General features: G+C 38.6%; 1 protein-coding gene across 2 annotated transcripts in view; it reads right to left on the bottom strand.

Annotated features, from left to right (window-relative positions):
- Positions 1 to 21,764, bottom strand: part of FAM91A1 (family with sequence similarity 91 member A1) — a 54,869-nt gene that overhangs the window by 6,658 nt on the left and 26,447 nt on the right. Inside the window, exons 16-22 of one of the 2 annotated variants that reach the window (XM_017855891.1) lie at positions 13,458 to 13,606; positions 12,036 to 12,170; positions 11,807 to 11,920; positions 3,713 to 3,785; positions 2,820 to 2,969; positions 696 to 800; positions 61 to 184 (exon numbers count right to left, since the gene is read on the bottom strand). In XM_017855891.1, the coding sequence (XP_017711380.1) occupies positions 61 to 184; positions 696 to 800; positions 2,820 to 2,969; positions 3,713 to 3,785; positions 11,807 to 11,920; positions 12,036 to 12,170; positions 13,458 to 13,606 (850 nt within the window). The remainder of the gene's footprint in view (positions 1 to 60; positions 185 to 695; positions 801 to 2,819; positions 2,970 to 3,712; positions 3,786 to 11,806; positions 11,921 to 12,035; positions 12,171 to 13,457; positions 13,607 to 21,764) is intronic. The other variant, XM_017855892.1, reaches the window with a different exon arrangement.

Raw genomic sequence — 21,764 nt, 5'->3', positions numbered from 1 at the left:
TTCGCTGACAACTTAAAAACTGATATGAAAATATGACAGTGAATATAAGCAAGCCCTCACCTCTCTTTTCTGCAAAGGCCATGTGTAGCAATTTTCCTACAAACTTTCCGGTTTAATTCAGAACTGAACAGTGGAATTCCAAAGCACAGCTCAAGAGGAACCCAATCTGCTTCTGTTGTGGCACCTAAGAAAGGATACATAAATTTACTTTTTTATCATATATATTATATATAACTGACAAGGTTTCTTAACCTAAGGTTCATAGATTACTCCTGCCCCACTGATATCTACCAGTGGGCTTGGCAGGGGAAGAAGAAATTGGAGGGGGCCAGTTAATCTCTAAACAGGACAGGCATATTTTGGGTATAAACGTGTCTGAGAAGGTACACAGCTTTCATCCAATGTTCAAAGTAGTTATTTGCCCAAAAAAGAGTATTGTAAGATACCATCTGTAAGATGAGAGAATGAATCAAAACATTTACCACAGGAATAAGGTTATTAATAAGTTATTTTCAAGTCATAATTTTATAATACTTGAATTATTTTCTAAGTATGTAAAAGGCTTCCTAGAAAACTCTTATTTAAAAGTCTATTATGAATAATAAGAACAGACAAATGGCATGCAAATATCTTAACATAAAAGTTAAACCTCAGAAATTAGTCTAATCAAATTGCAAAAAGTTTTAGCGCCATACCAGAGGTTTGCTTTGTTGCTGACTCTATAGCTGCTTCCTCAATGACCATTTCAAATGACTCTGTACTCCCATTTACATCTGAGCCAGAAGCCAAATCAGGTTCTCCTTACAATTAAAGTACACACACAATATTAGGATTCTAGCAGTTAGCAGAAGCTGCCAATAAATCAGTCTTAACATGGAAAAGACTTCAGACAATAATAATGATGATAGGAAGAAAATGCATAATCCTTGGCTTAAAGAAGTGGTTTTAAGCAGGGGAGCAATTTTGATCCCCAAGGGACATGAATGAAGACACAGATGCTATTCAATGAATGCTAAACATCCGACCATACACAGGACAATCCTCCACAAAAAAGAATTATCCAGCTCAAACTGCACATAGTGCTGAGGTTGAGAAACCCCAGCCTAAAGAAACCAAAATTCAAAAAGAAGGACACAAGTTACTGAAGCCATTAGCACCCCTGTGGAAATACATAGCCTGATTATGTTATTACTCTTCACAGTTCTTTTCTGACTCATATCTTTAGCACAGAAGATCCTCCAAGACCCCTCAGACCTTACCTACTTCTCTACTCTGATCTTCTACTACTGTACAACAAATTCTTTCTTTTGGCCACAGTGAACTACTGTTTCCTAATTCCCTCTGCCTGAAAGGCTGCCATCCTCCAAAAACACATTATCTTTTGTCTACCTAACTCTTCAATTTTCAAAACTCAAACTTCACCTTCTCTAGGAGGCCTTCTCTGTGCTGTGTTAGCGCTTTATGCAGACCCCATCATAGTCAATAACACCACACTATATACTGACTCATGCATCTCCTCTCTAGGGTTTTAATCCTTGGAACAACATTGTCTTTTTTATTTCTTTTTTGTGTGTGTTTGTAGAGACAGGGTCTTGCTATATTGCCCGGGCTGGTCTCAAACTCCTAGACTCAAGCAATACTCCTGCTTTGGCTCTCCCAGAGGACTGGGATTACAGGCGTGAGCCTGTACCTGGCCTGGTCTTATTAAATTGCTCCAGCACCTAAGCAAGTATTCCATAAATGTTTGTGGAATGAATGACATAAAAAAGGACAGCTGTAATAGACATACTTTTAAATGACTGCTTAATTAACAGCCCTCTTCTCTAGAAAATGTCCCTACAATATTTGGCAGTCAACTATTTGGCCAAAGAGAAATGAGATAGGGGTAAGTACCTACCTCGACAGGAGCCAATCCAATCTACTGGATGGCAAGTAATCAATCACATTTTCTCAGAATTTCAAACTAAGAGGCTCATGAAATACTGTCAATCAATGGGAGATAATGAAAGATCTCCCAAAGTCAATGGACAAGAACTGCCACCATGGCAACCCAAACAACATATATGCCAATATTATGCCAGAGCAGAAACAACTAGTAAGCATGAGAAGGTGATTTGGAAATGGATTTTCAAATTAAAAAAAAAAAAAGTAAGTGGTATCTAAGAAAAATTAGCTATTGTCAATACGTAGGACAGATTGGAGATAGAAAGGAGAGGCCAGAAAGGCTAAGCAGGGAACGATTGCAACAGCAAATGTTAAAGGTTTAAACTTCAAGACCCAGACAAGAAGAGCAGTCATAGAGAATTTAAAATGAAGAGAAAGGGGATGAAATGGACATGAGAGACTTATCTAAAGCCTAATCCACAGAACTTGGAAACTAACTGAACATAGTGGAAAAAAGGAAAGAATGAGACAAAGGTAAGATTTTAGACCTAGATAATTAAGACAATGGTGCCTTTTGACAGAAAAAGTTGAAAGGGAAAACTATTAAGTCAATTTTGGAAACATTTGTATAAAGAGACTAGAGTTTTGAAACCATCACCCTATAAAGCTAACTTAATGCAAAGCCTTATAAACACAGATATGACAGTAAAGAGCCCAAAAACCCCAAATCATTCTGTACCCCAATCCTATTTTCTTCATTTGAACAACTGATATTTGTCCAAATGATGTTCTAAAATATTTCCTCATGCTTCAGTGAAAGAATATTGAGTATTCAATAACTCAACATCCCCACAAAGGTCTGCAGCTTTTCATATAACACTGGGTTAAACTCAAAACCAATTATCTTAATTCAAAGAATCCAACTATTGGCTAACCTCTCTCATCAGAAGCATCACTGAGTTTTCTATTTGCAAGTTGGCTGGAAGCATTCAACATGGTGACATATCCACAGAGATGCTGTAAGTCCACTCTGTTTCTTAGTATCTGCAATGCTTTATGAACACCCATATTGACATGAGTGAACTCTACGAACAGAATGGACATCACATTAGTGAACAGTTTCTAATAACACGCAAACAGCTTAAACATACTTTGTTAAACAACTCTTAGAACTACTTTTATACTTTAATACATCATAATTGATTCCAATAAAGAAGTATATAAAGTTGTTATTCTTACTGAAACTAAAGCTAACAATGTACTTGAAATCACATGCCTAAATTAATTGTATCTTAACTCAAGTTCTCATAAATATGTGAACTTATAAAAAAGAAAAATGCTCTATATTCAAATATAAAGAAATCTCTTTTTTATAATTCACACAATAATCCCCCATGGCAAAGGATCTACTAAGCAGTTTTTGAGATTTTATAAATTTTCAGATCCTGTTGTCATTATCTGCATCTCCAGGTAAACAATTATTTTTTTTCCTTAGACTTTATGAAGTATTAGACAGTTGTGTGAATGATAAAAAAGGAGAAATAGAGAAAAGTCTTCCGTTTAGGCAGATACCTACTTATTCTCTTTATTCCCAAGCACAGATAGTAGTCTTTCAAAAATCCTAAATGGGTCTTATTCTAACAGTTCTTTGTGGATGGCAAAGCACACGACAAAAAACTACCTTTTGCCAACACTCTTTAATAGCAAAGAACCTAGAACCTAAAATTTTAAAATTTCCTTCCCTTTTTTCCCCAAACTGTTTGCAATAGAAAAAAATTAAAAAAAAAAAAAAAAAAAAAAAAGTCAATAGATACAATTCAAAAGGTACCTCCTTGTAGTTCTGTTTCATCAAATGGAAATGGGACATGGACAGTTTCTCCTATCCCATGCAAACCATGCCCCTAAACATAAACAAAAGTTAAAAGGTATACAAGAAACCTTCACTTCCAATCACTGATACTCAAAAGTAAATAAGATTGTGTCACATAATAGTATATTCCATATTAATACCTCATCAAAATTCTTTCAACAATTTTCTATTTTTCTACAGCAAGCAGTGATAATCTTACATGTGTAATAACCTATAAGGCAATGTTTCTCAAATTGAATGTATAGGCCAATGCAAAAAAAGGAGGCTAATTTAACAGGTAAATCAGGTGTTAGCCAAGTGAAGAGTGAATGAGACCAAGTTTATTCACACAAAGGTTAGCTAGAGTTCTGAGAAGGAAAAGTGGCAGAAGAATCCCCATAATCACATAGCGTACCACAGGTTAAGAGTGCAAAACTCAAAAACCTGCCCTGAAATAAAATATATTCAGAATAACTTGCTACAATATTATAATTACATATAATTGGAAACAACCAAAATGTCCACCAACAGGGGACTGGTTAATTAAATTAGGAGACATAACTTCAGTGGAGGTGCATAAATGAAAGAAAGCTATGACCTGCAATGGAAAGATCTCCAGCTGCTAAATGGAAAAGGTAAGGAGCATATCTGTGTGCAGATACTTGCATATGCATAAAGACACTCTGGAAGGATACAGGAGAAATGAACAGATGAAATTATCTGATTTGGAAGAGAGATGGGGAGTGGAAACTTGGTAGACAGGGTTAGCAGGGGAGTAATACTTTGTTTGTCTGTTTTTTTTCTTGCTCTGCTACCCAGGCTGGAGTGCAATGGCACAATTTTGGCTCACTGCAACCTCCACCTCCCAGCTTCAAGCAATTATCCTGCCTCAGCCTCCTGAGTAGCTAAGATTACAGGCACCTGCCACCACACCCGGCTAACTTTTTTTTTGTATTTTTAGTAGAGACTGGGTTTGTCCATGTTGACCAGGCTGATCTCAAACTCCTGACTTCAGGTGATCCACCTGCCTCAGCCTCCCAAAGTACTGGGATTACAGGTGTGAGCCACTGCACCTGGGCTCTATACCTTTTAATAATATTTTATTTTTGAATCATGTGAATGTACTATTAGTTCAAAAATTAAATTTAAAAAATCTGAGTCTACCCACTTCACTCTCATGTTGCAAATGGTAATTCAGTTTCATGTATCACATTCAATTAATATTGTTCATTTGACTTAAAGCTTTGCTTATATTTAATTCCAAAATTTGACTTGAATTTGTAGTTGTGTAATAACAACAAGCATGAAGAATTTAACTTAACATCTACATGTATTTAGAACTGTTATAATAGGAATTTAATACTGAGGATCTGTAAATTTTTCCCTTTAAGAGAGACCCATACATTATTCAAGTTCAAGAAACCCTGATATATCCAAAGGAAAGCATACTCTTTCCGTTGTTTCATATAACAATTTAAATATATTTCTCAGAGCTCTCTTTGATTCCCTAAACCAGATGGCTGCAATAAATTACGGTTTTAACTAAAAATCTTAAATTTGTAACATGTTTAAAATTCCAATAAGGTAAATTTATTTCCATCAAATTTAATTAAAAAGGCATTTTTCTTCAGCAAAAGCAAAACTCCTTAATAAACACTTTAAAAACAGTACTGTCAGCCTGGTGTGGTGGCTCACACCTATAAGCTCAGCACTTTTGGAGGTCAAGGCAGGTGGATCACTTGAGCCCAGGAGCTCGAGACCAGCCTGGGCAACATGGTGAAACCCTGTCTCTATAAAAAATTAGCCAGGCATGGTGGCGTGAGATTGCAGTCCCAGCTACCATGGAGGCTAAGGCAGGAGGATCTCTTGAGTCTGGGGAAGTCAAGGCTGCAGTGAGCTGTGATCATGCCACTGACTTCAGCCTAGGTGACAAAGTGAGACCCTGTCTCAAAAAAATAAATAAAAACAGGTACTGTCTGCTGATTTGGTTGTTTTTCTATCCATATTTTGCATTAGCCCCACCCAAAAAAAAAAAAAAAAAAAAAAAAAACACCTAATTTAGCTTGACCTACAGAGTACCACCTACAGAAATGACTTTGGCAACCACCACTCTCATTTTACTTTATTCAAAAAAAGATTTGTTACTATAAATTAAGACAGGGTTTCACTATGTTAACCATGTTGGTCTCCAACTTTTGGACTCAAGCAATTCACCTCAGCCTTCCAAAGTGCTGAAATTACAGGTGTGAGCCACTACACCCAGCCACCCTTTATTTTAAAGGTAAGGACAACTGAAGCTCATAGAATCACCCATTGTTCCTTCACTCTACTTCTACTGCCACTACCAACACAGTAACATTTTCTGAGATCTTCCCATGTGCTAAACACAGTGCTCATGTCATTCTTTTCAAAACCTTAACAAGATAGGAACTTTATCTCCAGTTTATAGGTAAAGACACAAAAGGTATTTAACTTGCCCAAGATTACTAGTAAATGATGGAACCAAGATCTGAGTTTAGGCAGTCTGACTTAAGTCCATGTCTAGCCCATTCTATGATGCTATCTCCCATGACTACCCCATACTACATATTTTCCCTGCCTAATTTCATCCTCTCATGGTTTCAACTACCATCTACCAGCTGATGCTGACACACTTAATCACTCTTGTCTAACCTCTCATTTGAATTTCAGAATATTTCCAATTACCACAGGCACCACATAAACACAATGCATCAACTGCCCCATAAATGTGCTCCTCCTCCTGTGTTCCCCACAGTAGTGGTATCACCACCTCCTGTGATATCACTACCTCCCATGTTCCCTAGAGTACTGGTATCGTGGTAACACCACCTCCCGTGATATCACCTCCTCCCGTGTTCCCTAGAGTAGTGGTATCACCACCTCCCGTGTTCGCTAGAGTAATGGTATCACCACCTCCCGTGATATCACCTCCTCCCGTGTTCCCTAGAGTAGTGGTATCACCACCTCCCGTGTTTGCTAGAGTAATGGTATCACCACCTCCCGTGATATCACCTCCTCCCGTGTTCCCTGGAGTAGTGGTATCACCACCCTTCAACCATCACAAGCCAAATACCTCAGAATCTTTCTTCCGTCTTCCCATCTCTTTCTCAGATACCTGATCAATTCTACTAACTGTATATTTGTAGTAGTTCTTAAATCCATTTTTCCTTTCAATTCTTATTACCATGTCCTTGATCCAGGCTATCTTTATCTCTTATCTAAACTACTACACACAGTTCTAACTGGTCTTCTTGTTTCAGGTGTCTCCCCACTCCCTTCCATTCTCAATATCATCCCAAGGTTGATTCCTAAAACACATTTGACCATGTTAATCCCAGTTACCCCCCTGTAATTGCTACCATCAATCTACAGGTCAACATCTCAGCTCCACAGCAGAACACCCAAGGCACGTGGCACTGCAGGGCCCACCTACTTCTTCAGACTCATCTCTGACCACAACTCCCTCACACTCCAACTCACCCCTCAAAAACAATGAACAGCTATTGGCCCTGGCATGCTATGTCACTTCATATTCTTATTTATTCCACAAACACTAACTGGACAACTACTATGACCTGAGCACTGTGCTGGGCACTAGAAAAATAGCAGCAAATTAAAAAAAAAAAAAATTCTTGCCCAGAGATTTAATCATCCTGACCCCTCCTTTTGTATTCAGCCTGGGTCTCACTTTCTCCAAGGAACCTCCCCTAAGCCCTTCTCCTTGCCCCAAGGCTGGACTGGATACTTCTTTTTAAGTCTTCCACTATATGTAATTCTATTCGATAAACTGAAACTGAGTGCTTATGCGCCTTTTCCCACCATCCTTAAATTCCTTGAAGATAGTAGGCCCTGTCTTATTTGCATATTCACATTAATTAGCACAAAATAAGCACATTCAATTGTTAAGATGGATGAACTGACGAAATCTTTACAGAGAACCTATTACGTGCCAGAAAGTGTGCTACACATTTGATACGTACATTTTCATTTCATTCTCTCAATTCTATGAGCATAAACTGCCTACCCTACCATTAGTGGCTATTATTGTAAGTGTTTGTTATTATACAATACATATTGGTATCTCCACGTTATAGGTGGGAAATAAAGTGTAAGGTTTATCACAAAAATGCCACACAGCCCAATAAGCACACGCAAAGAGGCTCAACATCATTAGCCATAGGGAAAATGTAAATCAAAACTATAATGAGATACCACTCCACACCCCCTAGGGTGGTTATCATCAAAAAGCCACATAATATCAAGTGTCTGTGGGAATGTAAAATGACGCAGCCACTTTGCAAGACAGTCTGGCAGTTCCTTAAATGCTTAAACATAGAATTAGCATATGACCCAGTAATTCCACCCCTATATATATATAGCCAAGAGAAATGAAAACATATGTCCACAGAAAAACTTGTACACAAATGTTTACGACAGCATTCTTCATAACGGCCAAAAGGTGAAAACAACCCACATGTCCACCAACTGATGGAGGAATAAACAAAACGTGGCATATCCATACAATGGAACATTATTTGGCCATAAAAAGGAATGAAGTATTGATACAACAACACGNAAAAAAAAAAAAAAAAAAAAAAACACCTAATTTAGCTTGACCTACAGAGTACCACCTACAGAAATGACTTTGGCAACCACCACTCTCATTTTACTTTATTCAAAAAAAGATTTGTTACTATAAATTAAGACAGGGTTTCACTATGTTAACCATGTTGGTCTCCAACTTTTGGACTCAAGCAATTCACCTCAGCCTTCCAAAGTGCTGAAATTACAGGTGTGAGCCACTACACCCAGCCACCCTTTATTTTAAAGGTAAGGACAACTGAAGCTCATAGAATCACCCATTGTTCCTTCACTCTACTTCTACTGCCACTACCAACACAGTAACATTTTCTGAGATCTTCCCATGTGCTAAACACAGTGCTCATGTCATTCTTTTCAAAAACCTTAACAAGATAGGAACTTTATCTCCAGTTTATAGGTAAAGACACAAAAGGTATTTAACTTGCCCAAGATTACTAGTAAATGATGGAACCAAGATCTGAGTTTAGGCAGTCTGACTTAAGTCCATGTCTAGCCCATTCTATGATGCTATCTCCCATGACTACCCCATACTACATATTTTCCCTGCCTAATTTCATCCTCTCATGGTTTCAACTACCATCTACCAGCTGATGCTGACACACTTAATCACTCTTGTCTAACCTCTCATTTGAATTTCAGAATATTTCCAATTACCACAGGCACCACATAAACACAATGCATCAACTGCCCCATAAATGTGCTCCTCCTCCTGTGTTCCCCACAGTAGTGGTATCACCACCTCCTGTGATATCACTACCTCCCATGTTCCCTAGAGTACTGGTATCGTGGTAACACCACCTCCCGTGATATCACCTCCTCCCGTGTTCCCTAGAGTAGTGGTATCACCACCTCCCGTGTTCGCTAGAGTAATGGTATCACCACCTCCCGTGATATCACCTCCTCCCGTGTTCCCTAGAGTAGTGGTATCACCACCTCCCGTGTTTGCTAGAGTAATGGTATCACCACCTCCCGTGATATCACCTCCTCCCGTGTTCCCTGGAGTAGTGGTATCACCACCCTTCAACCATCACAAGCCAAATACCTCAGAATCTTTCTTCCGTCTTCCCATCTCTTTCTCAGATACCTGATCAATTCTACTAACTGTATATTTGTAGTAGTTCTTAAATCCATTTTCCTTTCAATTCTTATTACCATGTCCTTGATCCAGGCTATCTTTATCTCTTATCTAAACTACTACACACAGTTCTAACTGGTCTTCTTGTTTCAGGTGTCTCCCCACTCCCTTCCATTCTCAATATCATCCCAAGGTTGATTCCTAAAACACATTTGACCATGTTAATCCCAGTTACCCCCCTGTAATTGCTACCATCAATCTACAGGTCAACATCTCAGCTCCACAGCAGAACACCCAAGGCACGTGGCACTGCAGGGCCCACCTACTTCTTCAGACTCATCTCTGACCACAACTCCCTCACACTCCAACTCACCCCTCAAAACAATGAACAGCTATTGGCCCTGGCATGCTATGTCACTTCATATTCTTATTTATTCCACAAACACTAACTGGACAACTACTATGACCTGAGCACTGTGCTGGGCACTAGAAAATAGCAGCAAATTAAAAAAAAAAAAATTCTTGCCCAGAGATTTAATCATCCTGACCCCTCCTTTTGTATTCAGCCTGGGTCTCACTTTCTCCAAGGAACCTCCCCTAAGCCCTTCTCCTTGCCCCAAGGCTGGACTGGATACTTCTTTTAAGTCTTCCACTATATGTAATTCTATTCGATAAACTGAAACTGAGTGCTTATGCGCCTTTTCCCACCATCCTTAAATTCCTTGAAGATAGTAGGCCCTGTCTTATTTGCATATTCACATTAATTAGCACAAAATAAGCACATTCAATTGTTAAGATGGATGAACTGACGAAATCTTTACAGAGAACCTATTACGTGCCAGAAAGTGTGCTACACATTTGATACGTACATTTTCATTTCATTCTCTCAATTCTATGAGCATAAACTGCCTACCCTACCATTAGTGGCTATTATTGTAAGTGTTTGTTATTATACAATACATATTGGTATCTCCACGTTATAGGTGGGAAATAAAGTGTAAGGTTTATCACAAAATGCCACACAGCCCAATAAGCACACGCAAAGAGGCTCAACATCATTAGCCATAGGGAAAATGTAAATCAAAACTATAATGAGATACCACTCCACACCCCTAGGGTGGTTATCATCAAAAGCCACATAATATCAAGTGTCTGTGGGAATGTAAAATGACGCAGCCACTTTGCAAGACAGTCTGGCAGTTCCTTAAATGCTTAAACATAGAATTAGCATATGACCCAGTAATTCCACCCCTATATATATATAGCCAAGAGAAATGAAAACATATGTCCACAGAAAACTTGTACACAAATGTTTACGACAGCATTCTTCATAACGGCCAAAAGGTGAAAACAACCCACATGTCCACCAACTGATGGAGGAATAAACAAAACGTGGCATATCCATACAATGGAACATTATTTGGCCATAAAAAGGAATGAAGTATTGATACAACAACACGATGAACCTTGAAAACATGTTAAATGAAGGAAGCCAGTCACAAAAGACCACATGTTATATATGATTCCATGCATATAAATGCCCAGATTAGGAAAATCTGTAGAGACAAGCAGATTAGTGTTGTTTAAGACTGGGGGGAAGGAGGGGAGTAGCGGGGAGAAAATAGAAGAGTGATCACGAAAGGATGCAGGGTTTCTTTCTAAGGTAATGAAATGTGCTAAAATTGAGTGTGGTGATGGCTGTACGTATCTGTGAACACACTAAAACCCACTAAACTGCACAATTTAAACTGGTGAGTTGTACAGTATGTGAATTATATACTCAATACAGTAGTCCCCTTTTATCTGAGGTTTTGCTTCCCATGGTTTTAGTTATTATCTGTGGTCAACCAAGGTCTGAAAATAGCTGAGTATAGTATAACAAGATATTCTGAGAGAGACCACATTCATATAACTTGTATTACAGTATGCTATTTTCTTATTAGTAATTGTTCATCTCTTACTGTGTCTGATTCATAAATGAAACTTTACCATAGGTATGTATGTATAGGAAAACACATACTATATATAGGGTTACTATTGGTGGTTTCAGGCATCCCCTGGGGGTCCTGGAACATATACCCCACAGATGGGGAAACTACTGTAAAGCTATTATTAAAAAAAAAAAAAAATTGTTGTCACGCAGCTAGCAGAAGTTAGGCTGCAATGCCAACCTGGGTCTAACCTCAAAGTTCATGCTATTTCTGCCACTCCCACACTGCCAAAGGGCCAGGACTAAAATTCACATCTCTGATTTTTTACATTCAACTTTATAAATTTCAAATGACTGATATTTTATTACAACTCAATATAGAAAGCTAGAAAAATTCTTTATAATAAAAAGTCAAAACTGATTATTTCAAATAAGATAAATGTACCTGAATTAAAACTGCAGAATGTGTTAAAGCATCATTCAACATCGTGAGCACATTTGAGGTAGGAACTACTCCAGGATCATGACCCCAAGATGTTATTAGCAATCGATCATAACTCTATTGAAAAGAAATTAACAGGTAAAATGGCATTCAGAAATAAGGAAAATATTAAGAAGTTATCTAGCGTACTGCTCACACACAAAAAAAAACCATCCAAACCTCACACACATACCTGAAATATATCTGGCAGTTTTCGAAGTCTTGTACCTTTGGACAATAAAAGGGATGGTGGTCCTTGTCCAGTGATATGATAAATGTACAGTTTAAACCAGACAGAGCTGACTTCTGGGATAGCTGGTCCAATATGCTACAATCATAGAACAGTTAAGATAAAGTTATAATACAGTGTTACATAAGTGACCAAGAACAGTCTTACAAACAGCAAATCCCTTCACATAAAGGTTAACTGTAATTATCCTCATGAAAATAAATTTTAAATGTTTCACTAAAATAGTTTCAATTTTATACTGGAATTAAGAAATTACATCTTGTCACTTCAATTAAGAGAATGGACTCTGGAGAAGACTGCCTAGTTTGGAATCTTGGTTTTATCCATCCAGCCATATCACCTTAAGAAGATTACTTAAGCTCTCTGTGCCTCATTTTGCTCAATCTATAAAATAGCAATAAAGAATCTACCTCAAGAGGATGTTGTGAGGTTGTTGAAAAAGCTTAAAATAGTACCTGGAATATAATAAACTTGATATTAAAGTGTTAGCTATTATTATCATTAATCACATACAATTTTCACAAAAGGAATCACCTACCCTTCCATCCATTTTACCATTTATTCGGCAGTTCATGGATTCCTACCATGTCTGGAGGTTGTGTTAAAGAATAGGAGGAGGTTGGGGGGTGTGCACAAAGAATTATTTTAAAAAGGTTAGTTAGATGCAAATCTCTTGTTGAATATTAAAGACAAAATTGGTGTGAAGACAGGATCCTCACTGAGGCAGCTAGAACATAGGCAAATTAATTGTGTACAAGAATCCCTTCCTTTCTGCTACACCATTAAACCCTGCATTATCTAGGAAACCAGGTAAGATGTAGCACTGAAGAACAGCAACATAATCTCCACTCTGAAAATGGCACAGGCCACAACTTCCTTGTTAAGTATACAAATGAATGTAACTGATATATATATATTTTTTTCTTAAGTAAAAGTCCAGAAGGAATTTTCACATATAAATTATACAGTCAGCCAGAGTTCTAGCTTTCAAGTACCATCTTTTCTTTTCAGCTTATTCAGAATCACGGCCCCACTTCGAAGACATTTAACTTTTCCTAATCAAATTTATCTGATCCCTCAAAATGATGCCAGCTTCCTTTTTGGAGCATCCTAAAACCTTCTCTTTAAAATATTCTGTAAATGAATAAATTTGAATCTAATGTGTCACAAGTCACTAGGTGATACATATATAAAATACACCAATTACACTCCACAAATTGAACATATCATCTTACAAAGGCATAAAATACAAAATTGCTTTCTATGATTCAGTGATTTTAATAGTTGGTATCTGCAGATAGAGAAGAAAACAAAACTGACGGGACTCATGACACTACCAAGTGGATCCTCCAAGTAGGTCTTTACCTGAGGGGTGCAGCTGCTGACAGGCCGGATTTCATTGGTGAGGGGAGCCATGGAAACAAGCAGTGTGTAATTTTTGTTTAGAACTCTGCTGCAAGTTGCAGGGTCCAGACCAAGAAGGCTTTCACAGCGTAAGAGATCCAGAGGAAAACCTGAGTTATGATCAAGCACACACAGAGAATAAAAGACTGACAGTGTGAAACAAAAATGTTGAAGATGCAATATTGATAACCGACTTAAGATTCTAAATTTTCTTTTTAAGGTAGAGTAACTCTATTAAGAAGTACCAAATTTCCTAGGAGACCACCAAGACACTTTAAGATGCAAAGCTAAAACGTTTTATTCTTTGGTCTAGACAGACAATCATCTACTTCAGGTTACTTTTTACTGCAACAAGATGTACTTGTTTTACCGTACTTCCTCTCTCCATCCAGAGCCACTCTACAACAGTGGCAAACCACTGACCCTCGAACAGAGGAGTTACAGATGCTGACCCCTAGCACAGTCAAACATCTGTATATAACTTCACACTTCCCAATGACTTAACTACTAATAGCCTACTGCTGACTGGAAGCCTTACCAATAGCATGAACAGTTGATTAATACATATTTTATATGTTATATGTACTATATGCTATATTCTTACAATAAAGCTAGAAAAAAATCATAAGGAAGAAAAAATGTATTACTATTAAGTGGAAGTGGATCATCATCAAGGTCTTTATCCTCGTCTTCACAGCAAATAGGCTGAAGAGGAGGAAGAAGAGGAAGGGCTGGGCTTGTTGTCTCCGAGGTGACAGAGGCAGAAGAGGTGGAAGGCGAGGCAGGAGAGGCAGGCATGCTCGCCGTAACTTTACGGAAACACACTGAAAGTTCCCTCTAACTTTCTTGTTTCTTAATGTATCTAAAAATGTCTCTATACAGTACCAATTCTTGTTCTGCCATCTGCTTTAGTTTCAGTGTCTGTATCATAGAAGAGTGCACAGAAGTCAAAAGCAGTCTTGAATAATCAGAACCCTGCCAGATGCTCTAATGCCGATTTGTTTTCTGGCACTGCTTTTTCTATGTCTTCCTCATTGTCTGGCACTCATTTGGAAGCACCCATCTCCAACAAGGTGTCTATCTATTAGCTCTTGAATTTCAAGACCCATACTTTTTTTTTTTTTTTTTTTTTTTTGAGACAGAGTCTCTCCGTCGCCAGGCTGGAGTGCAGTGGCACCATTTCAGCTCACTGCAACCTCTGCCTCCCAGGTTCAAGTGATTCTCCTGCCTCAGTCTCCCGAGTAGCTGGGACTACAGGCGCCACCACCATGCCCAGGTAATTTTTGTATTTTTAGTAAAGACAGGGTTTTACTATGTTGGCCAGGATGGTCTCTATCTCCTGACCTCAGTATCTCCCCACCTCGGCCTCCCAAAGTGTTGGGATTACAGGCATGAGCCACCATGCCCAGCCAAGACCGGTATCTTAAAACGCTTCAGGCTGGGCGCAGTGACTCATGCCTGTAATCCCAGCACTCTGGGAGGCCGAGGTGGGCGTATCATGAGGTCAGGAGATCGAGACCATCCTGGTCTACATGGTGAAACCCCGTCTCTACTAAAATACAAAAAATTAGCCGGGTGTGGTAGCACATACCCGTCGTCCCAGCTACTCGGGAGGCTGAGGCAGGGGAATCAGTTGACCTGGGAGGCAGAGGTCACAGTGAGCCGAGGTTGTGCCACTGCACTCCAACCTGGATAACAGAGTGAGACTCCATCTCCAAAAAAAAAAAAAAAAAAGCGTTTCACTCCCCAACTTTCAGCCATATCCAAAATCTCTTTCATTATTTCCTAGATTAGCTCTGTTGTAAACCCTGTGAAGTCAGGTACAACATCTAGACAGTTTTCTCCAGCAGAAATTTATTATTTTAGGCTGATGGCTTTCACAGCTTTTTCTAAAACAATGATGGCATCTTCAGTGGTGTAATTCTTCCAGACTTTCCTGAGGTCCTGTTAGAGTTCTCTTCCATAGCGCAGACAATCCTTTCTATACAGTACTGTGTGTGAATAGCCTTAAAGGTCACTATGACCCCCTGATTTAGAGGCTGAATCAGAGACACTGTGTTTGGGGCAAGTAGATCACTTCAATGCCTTTAGTGTTGAACTCATGCGGGTTCTGTGTGGGTTAACCAGGACCACTGTCCAGTACCAAAAGAACTTTAAAAGGCAGTCCCTTACTGGCAAGGTACTTCCTGACTTCAGGGACAAAACATCAAAGGAACTAGTCCAGAAAAAAGGGTTCTTATTGCCCAGGCCCTTTTGCTGTGTAGCCAAAAGACTGGCAGCTGGCATTTATCTTTTCCCTTCAAGGCTCAGCAGCTTTATAGATAAGGGCAGTCCTGACCAGAAACTTGACTACATTTGCACAAAACAGTAGTAAGCCTGTCCCTTCCTGCCTTAAATCCTGGTGCTCATTTCTCTTCCTTACTAATAAATGTCCTTTATGCCATTTTTTTCCAGAATAGGACACTTTTGCATGCATTAAAGACCTCTTCAGGCAGATATCCCTTCTCCTCAATGATTTTCTTAATGGTATCTGTTTTACTCCGTTCTTGCATTGCTATAAAGAAATACCTCAGACTGGGTAATTTATGAAGAAAATAGGTTTAATTGGTTCATGGTTTTGCAGGCTGTACAGGAAGCAGAATGGCCTCTGCTTCTGAGGAGGCCTTAGGAAGCTGACAATCATGTCAGAAGGTGAAAGGGAAGCAGGCACATCTTAACATGGCCGGAGCAGGAGGAAGAGAGAGATGGGGAAGGTGCATACATTTTTCAACAATCAGATCTTGTGAGAACTCACTATCGTGATGACAGCTTTGGTGGGTGGGGCGAGGCGGGGTATTAAACCATGAGAAACTGCCCCCATGATCCAACAACCTCCCACCAAGCCCCACCTCCAACATTGGGGATTACAATTAGACATGAGATTTGGGTGGGGACACAGATCAAAACATACTAGCATCTGGGAACTCATCTGTTGCCTCTCGGTCAACAGAAACTGCTTCTCCTGCTATCTTAACATTTTTTAAGACAAACCTCTTAAAATTATTAAACCATCCTTTGCTAGCATTAAATTCTCCAGCTTAAGAGAATATTAATTATCTTTCATTTGCTTTGTCATAATGACTTTGCTTTTTCTCAAATCATATTAGAGTCTACAGGTATGCCTTTCTTACAGCAATCCTGCACTGACATAAAAGCTGCATTTTCAATATGAGAAAAAGAAAGTATTTTGCAAAAAGTGCAATGTTTTCATGCCTGTTGGCACAGATGTGCAAACAGCTTCATAAATTTCCTTCTCTTATTTAACAATCGTCTTTTACACTGATTTACCTATCCTGAAATGACTGCAGAGCTCAATCTGCAGTATATACCATGCAATTCAACTTTTTCTTGTAATGTTACGACTTGACTTTTCTCTGCTTCTTGGGAGAATTTCCAGCATCACTAGTGGCTCTCTGTATGGCTCCCCTAGTGTTATTTGAGGTTTATGGTACTGCACTAAATCAATGAAAAATATGAGAGAAGCACGAGAGATCACTTTTAACTGTAATGGGCAATTTAACGTAAAGACACATTGCTCACCCAGAGATGATCAGTGTCAGAGTATTTTAAGCAGGCACTCAAGTAGATACAACACTTGAGCTCACCACAAGAGCAACAAGAGATACCAACAAAATTATGATAGTAGTATAATATTTACTACAGGTAATTTTATGCAGTTATGGCTTAATACTATATGTTTCCATTTATTTACATTTCTCTCAACTGCAATGTCGCTGTGCAATCTGTAAATGTGTGCATTAAGTTCTGATATGTTTGAATGTCTTATAATGGATCTGTATATATTTTATGGTAATAAATGACAAAATAGACTAGTATCTACATGTATTTTATACATACATGACACATCTAACTTTTCCTTAACTTCTTTGACATCTGGTTTGCCTGCAAGTTTTTTCAAATTATCATAAATTTCCAAAAAATGTTCTAATACATTTACTCATAAAAATCAGCCCATAAGTGGATGTGTGCAATTCATAGCCATGTTGTTCACTTGTCAACTGTATTACGAAAGCCTAAGTCCCAGGAGAAGCTATGTGCTTCTCTCCTCCAGTTTCCGATCTGTACAAAGAGAATCATGGCCAAGTCCTCATTTTAGTATAGGGGCAAGAGCTCCTCATTTGGAAATGTGTACCCTAGATTTCCAGTCCATAAAGCATGAACTCACTCAACATACAACAGATTTTAAGCATTCTTATTCTTAATCCTTTTGAAAAATACCAAATCCTATTGCTCTCTAAAAAGAGATATTTAACGTTAAAAGAAAATTCCAAAGATCAAGGTAGCTATCTCCTCCTTCAAGCAAGAATACATCTAAAAATACAGATACATATACATATATAACGGCCTCCTGCAAATGCCTAGAAGCAATGAGCACAACTAACACCAGTATCTTGGTCTCTAATAGCAATCCCCCAGTAAAAGAAATTAGGCTCCTAGGACAAACGGCTGATTCCAGGACTGAGGCAGAATAAACACACAATAAGATCTTATTGCTTGGCTAGAAAGTAAAGAATTGCTTAGGGGATAAAACTGGAGGCATGTCATAAGGAGAAAGGAGACAGGAGCAAGCTTAAAGGAAATTCTCACGGCAAAATCTGAGAAAACTGGGGCACAAAAATAATTGAGAGGCAATAATGACTAATCACAGACTACTGAAAAAATAATTCCTAAATTCATACAGAGAATATGAGAGAATGCCTGTTCACAACTGTTAAATACGGCAGAAGTGCTAAAGTGGGGGAAAAATTACCAATCTCCAACCATCGAAGTACAGACTGGTTCAGGCAAGAACCACCAATGGATTCTAAATCTAGGAGGAAACACTGATGAGGAGTGGGATATCTGCATGGCCTCAAAGTATCTCCCCACAGATTGCTTATCAGTTGTGAGGGAAAAAAACAGTTGACTATACAGTGGAAAAATCAGATAATCCATTAACTGGGTGATCAAAATTAACATTACCAATGAAGGGTAGATGGAAAGCATTGGGTGTGAGGAAGGGGGATGACAGGGTGAGGTACAGGATAGCAGATCAGAGAATGTTTAACCACAAGGTCAGCATATTTTCTGGGAGGGGTCCTAAAGCAAGAGATACACCTTGCTCAGGTTGAGGGTGAGACAAAGTTCACGGGGCTAGAAGGACAGAAGCTTAAACAAGCTTTGGCTAACAAGCATTTTGTTCTGACTGATAATTCAGAACAGGCAGTTGAGCCCACTGCTTATGAGGCAAAGCAAGGGAATCTGGAGGATCTGTTTCTGACCTTGTCACAGGTGAACAGAAAGGAGCGGGGAATTCACCTGTGAATCTCATCTAAGTCATATGGGGAAAAAGTGTGTCCTTGCACTAAGCCCCTTCCCAAAGCACAGAAGGGTGAGGGGATGTCTTAACCTTCAGGCAAAATTCAACATTATCAATGTCAAGTATAGATAATACTTAATGTATACTAAAACAGGGAAAGTAAGAAGTCTAAAGATTTCATGGTGGTTAGAACACATTTCTGATAGCTTTACAACTGTGATTGCTTTCCTACAAATGTGGTTTAATTCCTAAACATTTCCACAGTAGTAGGCTGCCAAATTACAAAAAGTGATTTTTATGTCTGACTTACACTAATCACAGTTAAACAATGTCTTTTTAAAGACAAAGACACCTGGGGGGAAAATCATGCTTATAAAATGAGAAAAAAATAGACCAAACATCACTTCTACTTATAACTAGTGCCCCATGCTATTTGAAATCAAGGGATTAAGGACTCTTAGGACTAAGTGACTAGCTTCATGTATAACAGAGTTTGCTTGTATAATATCACAATGCTTTTGTTTTATAGTGGATAACAAGTACTACATGATATACTCAAAGTATAAATTATTAGTAACATAAAAAGAAAATTCCTTTTACTCAAACAAGATGCTTAAAACACCAACACTAGAGGATTTCTTTTTTTTCTTCTGAGACGGAGTCTCAGTCTGTTGCCCAGGCTGGAGTGCAGTGGCACCATCTCAGCTCACTGCAACCTCAGCATCCCAGGTTCAAGCAATTCTCCTGCCTCAGCCTCCCGAATAGCTGGGATTACAGGTGCCTGCCACCACACTTGGCTAATTTTTATATCTTTAGTAAAGAGGAGTTTCACCATGTTGGTCAGTCTGGTCTCAAACTCCTGACCTCAAGTGATCTGCCCACCTCGAGCTCCCAAAGTGCTGGTATTACAGGCATGAGCCACCACGCCCGGCAGAGAATTTCTTTTCTGAAACAGAGTAAGGTTCAGTTACCAAGCCCAGTACCTGCAGAAAGCAACATTTCTCAACAGGGTGAGCATGAAGCCTTAATGCCCTAAGATAACCTCTATATGGAACGAATGACCTTTTTCATGCCTTGAGAATGGTACTAATGTGCACCATCATGAGAAAAACTGAGAAGTAATTCATGGCAATCAGTTTCCATGTTCTGCAATTCAGATGAGGAGCTCAGCTAAGAAGTGCTGGTAGCAAAAGTGAAATTTCATAAATAATTGCAGGTTTGGTCTTAAGGGGAGGCATTCATCAAATTTAACTTTGGAGACCCAGCAATTATTCTAAGCAATTAAATCTCCAGCTAGTGTCAGGAACAGTCTAACATTAAACCCACCTTAAAGGTTAGGATTGCACGGGACTATTTTCATAGAGAATAGGTTTAGATTTACCATTTAACTTACTTCATGGTACACTGACTATTCATGGGGAAAAAGTTTAGCCCAGATTACTAAGCAATAAATGTTTATGAGTAAATCAATACAAAGCTTAGCGTTCAAGAGAAGGTAATACAAGGGACAGGGCAATGGAAAAAAATTCAGCAGACACGGATTCAAGTCTTCCATTCCTGGCTCTTCCATTTACTAATAATATGGGCTTTGATGACTAAAAACAAGCAGAAGATTTAGCTAATATAAACTCCAATTTCTTTATCTATAATAGGATTTACACTTCATGGCTCACCAGTACTCTCTAACATTCTCAGATTCTGTGATAGGCAGGAAAGGACAATGTATTTCAAGACAGCTTTAACAGAATATTTCAAATCATCTAACGCATTACCTCCACAAAGCACTAAAAAGTCCCAGAAATTCCAGGAATTTTATATCCAAAGACATCTTCAAGACTGTGCCACTCACCACTGCTTCATCACATGATTTAGTATTTATTAACCAAAAATGGTTATCCACCAACAAATGCCTACCCGTAAGTGCTTCAGACTCTTGGCATTTGGTGATTTAATATTCTCAGTTTAAACAATTTATGAATGATCTCAAAAAGAGCCCCAGTATGCAACAATTTGCAATTCTTCAGATAAGGCATATTAAGGCTACAGAAGTGTTATCACTTGATACCAAGTGAGTCTAGCCTCACTCAAGTAAACTACCCAGCATGTGCTTCTCCTTGACCAGTGCTCTGAACCTAAACCAAGAGAAAATAGACTTTGCAACAAAACTACCACTTTTATGTCATTCACTCTAATAATCATATAATAGAGATATAAGACATTATTCAAAAGTAGTCAATCAAAAACTGTGTGTCAGCTTGTGAAGTAACAGCTGAATTCTCCCTCAATATTAAAAACTGAGCTGAAAAGAAAGCCAGATGCTAGTGAGAGAATAAATGAAAATGGAGATGATTAAGAAACTGATGTTCTTGGCTAGAAAAAATAGTCTTTAGGTAAATGAAACTAAGCAAAATTAAATGTTACAGTGGTATTGAGGACCCATGAAGCCCCAAGACACAACAACTCTTGTGAATGTCTAAAACTAAGCAAAATTAAATGTTACAGTGGTATTGAGGACCCATGAAGCCCCAAGACACAACAACTCTTGTGAATGTCTAAGAACTTGGGCCAAGTGCTCATGCGGTGGTGCCTAAGCCTAGCTGAGCACTAGAATCATCTTTCAAAAACACAAATTCCTGGGGGCCACGCCACACCTCAAAATCGACTGGATCCAAATCCCCATCTGGGTAGAAATTCTGACACCATCAATTCAAGTAAAGTTTGGCAACCCACAACTATCACAAAACCGAGAGTGCCCAGTAGGGCAACAGCTCCATTAAAGTTCATCAATACCTTAAAATTGCCAATACTTCTTTTACTCTTTAAAAAGAATTATCTATTTCCTTTTAAAAGTAAAATCTTTTGGTATTATAGTAGCATTTGAACAGAAGGCTCCTCTTTATTCTTTTCAT

This window comes from Rhinopithecus bieti, unplaced genomic scaffold, assembly GCF_001698545.2.
Source record: "Rhinopithecus bieti isolate Rb0 unplaced genomic scaffold, ASM169854v2 scaffold_38631, whole genome shotgun sequence".
Taxonomy (NCBI): Eukaryota; Metazoa; Chordata; class Mammalia; order Primates; family Cercopithecidae; genus Rhinopithecus; species Rhinopithecus bieti.
The sequence above is the reverse complement of the archived record's forward strand: the minus strand, read 5'-3'. Positions and strand labels throughout refer to the sequence as shown.